This window comes from Protobothrops mucrosquamatus, unplaced genomic scaffold (genome assembly GCF_001527695.2).
Source record: "Protobothrops mucrosquamatus isolate PMUCROS unplaced genomic scaffold, P.Mucros_1.0 scaffold5680, whole genome shotgun sequence".
In the NCBI taxonomy this organism is placed as follows: Eukaryota; Metazoa; Chordata; class Lepidosauria; order Squamata; family Viperidae; genus Protobothrops; species Protobothrops mucrosquamatus.
In genome coordinates this window covers 47,047-51,630 of record NW_015391532.1, presented here as the reverse complement: position 1 = coordinate 51,630, position 4,584 = coordinate 47,047, and the positions used below count along the sequence as shown (strand labels likewise).

The 4,584-nt window shown below is 55.2% G+C and overlaps 1 protein-coding gene across 1 annotated transcript in view; it reads left to right on the top strand.

The window, feature by feature from the left end:
- The window catches only part of LOC107299896 (nuclear mitotic apparatus protein 1-like), a gene marked incomplete at its 5' end in the record, with an annotated part of 19,250 nt that extends 15,026 nt beyond the window's left edge, over positions 1-4,224 (top strand). Inside the window, 3 exons of the mRNA XM_015829240.1 lie at positions 2,209-2,345; positions 3,647-3,865; positions 4,150-4,224. Coding sequence (XP_015684726.1) covers positions 2,209-2,345; positions 3,647-3,865; positions 4,150-4,224 — 431 coding nt within the window. The remainder of the gene's footprint in view (positions 1-2,208; positions 2,346-3,646; positions 3,866-4,149) is intronic.
- Between the last annotated feature and the right edge of the window lie 360 nt (positions 4,225-4,584).

The following is a 4,584-nucleotide window of genomic DNA, read 5'->3' as shown; positions in this document are numbered from 1 at the left end:
AAGAAGCAACGGATGGAAACTCATCAAGGAGAGAAGCAACCTGGAACTAAGGAGAAACTTCCTGACAGGGAGAACAATTAACCAGTGGAACCACCTGCCTCCAGAATGCTCCAACATTGGAAGTTTTTAAGAAGAGACTGGACAGCCATTTGTCCGAAATGGTATAGGGTTTCCTGCCAGAACAGGGGGTTGGACTGGATGACCTCCAAGGTCCCTTCCAACTCCGGCATTCTTTAATTCTGTAATTAGCCGTCCAGAGAAGGAGGGAGGCTTTTGTCTTCTCAGCTGGAGCTTTTGAAATCCCATCTCTTCCCCCCTCTGTTCTTTCTGTAGCTCAAGAAGTCCTCCACGTGCTTCCCCCGGCCCCAGACCCCCAAAGAGAGGACCGAGGATCGCAAGCAGAGGGCCCTGGCGGGAGACAAGAAGAGCAAAGCCCAGCCAGCGGACAAGCAGGTGGGGGTCTTCTGGGGGCTTGCAGGAGCAGGGGGAGGTGGGGGCAAAGTGGTTGTGGGTCCCCAGGGGACCCCAGACTCATAAAAGGATTCCCTCCTCCTCTGTTCAATCAGCAGGGGTCCCCAGGCATGGCCACTTTAAGACTTGTGGACTTCAACTCCCAGAATTCCCCAGCCAGCGCATGTGGACTTCAACTCCCAGCGAATTCTGGGAGTTGAAGTCCACAAGTCTTACAAAGTGGCCAAAGTTGGACACCGCTGGAGCAGAGCATAATCGAAGGACTTGTGAGAACCCAGAGAGTAAAAATGGGAGCTATTTCAGCTGGAGAAGCTTTCTTACTTTGCGTTGGAGCCCCAAAACGTAAATCCTCGCCCAGAAAACCGAGTGGTTCTTGCCATCGGCCGGTGGTCAGTTCTTTAGTGACCACACAGGTAGATGTTCTCCATGCCTCACTGGTCCTTTGGGTCTCCCAGAGGACAGAGCCCGCATCCCAGGTCTTCCGTCTTCGATCCGAGCTCCACCATTGGGGGGGGGGGGCTGTTCCTTTTACGGATTTAATGGTGTTCCGGGTAAGGTCAGCCCTCGCGCTCCAATCCGGGGTTCCCGCAGCACAGCTAGGATTTCTGGCTAGTTGGGTTTCCACACAAGAGGAGGTTTGTGGCTCCTGGTGGGTCCTCTGTGAGGTTGGGAGGTTTTCTTGCAGACGTTTCGTGACCCGACTAGGTAGCTTCATCAGGGTTGGCTCTCTGCAAGCAAGCGAGTTGCATGTCAACGGAGAGGAAACCACACTCAGGAAGAAGACAGCCCAGCTCAGAGAGCACCAANTCTTCCAACTTGGCCCTTAGATGACTTGTGGACTTCAACTCCCAGAATTCCTCAGCCAGCGTTGCTGGCTGAGGAATTCTGGGAGTTGAAGTCCACAAGTCATCTAAGGGCCAAGTTGGAAGACCCCTGGACTTCAACTCCCAGAATTCCTCAGCCAGGCACGCTGGCTGAGGAATTCTGGGAGTTGAAGTCCACAAGTCATCCAAGGGCCAAGTTGGAAGACCCCTGGACTTCAACTCCCAGAATTCCTCAGCCAGGCACGCTGGCTGAGGAATTCTGGGAGTTGAAGTCCACAAGTCATCAAAGGGCCAAGTTGAAAGACCCCCTGGACTTCAACTCCCAGAATTCCTCAGCCAGGCACGCTGGCTGAGGAATTCTGGGAGTTGAAGTCCACAAGTCATCAAAAGGCCAAGTTGGAAGACCCCTGGACCTCAACTCCCAGAATTCCTCAGCCAGGCGCGCTGGCTGAGGAATTCTGGGAGTTGAAGTCCACAAGTCATCCAAGGGCCAAGTTGGAAGACCCCCTGCCCGGCTTTATCCAAATGCCCCATCAGAACCATCTAAATCTGTTTTTTTACAACCTCGGTTGCTTTTAAGATGCGTGGACTTCAATCCCCAGAGCTCCCCAGCCAGCCCTGATGAATTCTGGGAGTTGAAGTCCGCACACCTTAAAGCACAGGCACAGTGGTGCCCTGGGGATTTGACTTCCCGCTGCAGGGATCAGGTGGACATACAAACACACACCACAAACACAATTGCAGAAACCTGCCCTAGATAGCCACCCCCAGACTCGCAGTCCCGTTCCCCGACTGGGTTGCACCGAATGACCTGTCTCCCCTGCTTCACTCCCAGCGGGATCTGTCACCCTTTGGGAAGCCTGTCGGTCAACGCCCTGCCTGACCCCCCTGTCCCCCCCCCTCTCCCCCACAGGCCGCAGCAGCTTCTACACCGGCTCCTGCGACGACGAGCCCGACCAGGTGGACGGCTGGAACCGCATTGCAGAACTCCAGCAGCGCAACCGGGTGTGTCCGCCTCATCTGAAGACCTGCTACCCTCTGGAGTCCCGGGTGAGTGGCGTAGATCGGGGGTAGGCAACCGTGGCTCTTTTATGACTTGTGGACTTCAACTCCCAGAATTCCTGAGCCAGCCACGCTGAGGGGAAAGGGAGAGGTTTCCAAGCTGAGCCAGGCTGGCTCAGGAATTCTGGGAGTTGAAGTCCACGAGTCATGAAGGGGCCAAAGTTTCCCCCTTGCTGGCTGAGGAATTCTGGGAGTTGAAGTCCACGAGTCATGAAGGGGCCATAGTTTTCCCCATGCTGGCTGAGGAATTCTGGGAGTTGAAGTCCACAATTCGTGAAGGGGCCAAAGTTTCCCTCATGCTGGCTCAGGAATTCTGGGAGTTGAAGTCCAGGAGTCATGAAAGGGCCAAAGTTTCCCCCATGCTGGCTCAGGAATTCTGGGAGTTGAAGTCCACGAGTCATGAGGGGGTCATAGTTCCCTCATGCTGGCTCAGGATTCTGGGAGTTGAAGTCCACAATTCATGAAGGGGCCAAAATTTTCCCCATGCTGGCTCAGGAATTCTGGGAGTTGAAGTCCCCGAGTCATGAGGGGGTCATAGTTCCCTCATGCTGGCTCAGGAATTCTGGGAGTTGAAGTCCACAAGTCATGAAGGGGCCAAGGTTGCCTACCCCTGGCGTAGACAAAGATCAGACGTTTATTCAGACATTTATTCAGATCTGGACATAAAACTGGGAAAGACCCGGACAGTTTCACAGCAAGTTTTCATTGTGTCCTTGGTTGCGTAAGGGAGCAAACTCTCCATTCCATTCCCTCCCCCCCCCCACATGCATCTGTTTACAGGCAGTCCTCGACTTTACGGCCAAAATTGAGCCCAACGTTTCTGTGGCTAAGTGAGACATTGGTTAAGTGGGTTTTGCCCCACAGTTGTTAAACGAATCCCTGCAGTTGTTAAGTTAGGAACAGGGTTGTTAAGTGAATCCGGCTTCCTCCGTTGACTTGGCTTGTCGCAAAAGGGGATCACATGACACACACACAAACACACACACGGGGGACACTGTGACTGTCATAAATGTAAGCTAGTTGCCAAGCATTGCAACGTGGATCACATGACCCTGGGAGGGGGCGCTACAGCGGTTGTCGATGTGAAAAACGGTCACAAGTCGCTTTTTCCGGGGCTGTTGCAACTTTGACCGGTCACTAAATGAACCGTTGTAAGTCAAGGACTACTCGTAGCGGCCGCGATTGGCAGCTCTGCCCAAAGACCCCTCTGTTGGGGCCGGGGACTGCTGCTGAAGGGTGGTGCGTTTCCCCCCTTGATGGTTTCTCTCCTCCCCACCCACCCCCCAAAGCCCTCTCCGCTCCTGACCACCATCACGGACGAAGAGGTGATGACCGGAGACCCCAAGGAGACCCTCCGGCGGGCCAGCATGCTGCCCACTCAGATCGTCGAGGGCCCCAGCACCCGCCGCAACACCCTGAGCGCCGCCTGGGCGCTGGGAGGGGTCGCCACGCGGCAGCAGCGGAAGCGCCTTTCGGATGAGCCCCAGACGGGGCCGGGGACCCCCGAGGTGAGCCGCTTCGGGATAGTCTGGGCCCTCGGGAGGATCCGGGGCCCGGAGCCTGCGGACACTGGAGGGCCCCAACTCCCGCAGACTGTGGAGGACGAGCGTTGCTGCTGCCCCTGTCTCTCAGCTGCTGGTGGAGGGGTCTGGATCTCCCCCTCGGCTGCTGGGGAGGGGCTTTGTGGCCCACGGGGGGGGGCAGTGTCCTTCCAGGCACCAGCGCCAGCCTCCTGGGGTGGAGGGAGGCCCACGGTAGCCCCCTTTGCTTTGCTTCTTCCTTTGTTGGTCAGTGTCGTTCTCCACGATACAAAAAAGAGGTTGAGGTTCTGAAAACAAGTGCAGAGAAGAGCAACAAAGAGGATTAAAGGCCTGGAGACGCAAACCTATGAAAAATGGTTTCAGGATTTGGGTTGGGCCAGAGAAAAGAAGAACTAGGGGGGGACAGGATAGCAGTATTCCAATATCTCAGGGGCTGCCCCAAAGAAGAGGGAGTCAAGCTCTTCTCCAAAGCGCCTGAAGGCAGGAGAAGAAGCAACGGATGGAAACTCATCAAGGAGAGAAGCAACCTGGAACTAAGGAGAAACTTCCTGACAGGGAGAACAATTAACCAGTGGAACCACCTGCCTCCAGAATGCTCCAACATTGGAAGTTTTTAAGAAGAGACTGGACAGCCATTTGTCCGAAATGGTATAGGGTTTCCTGCCAGAACAGGGGGTTGGACTGGA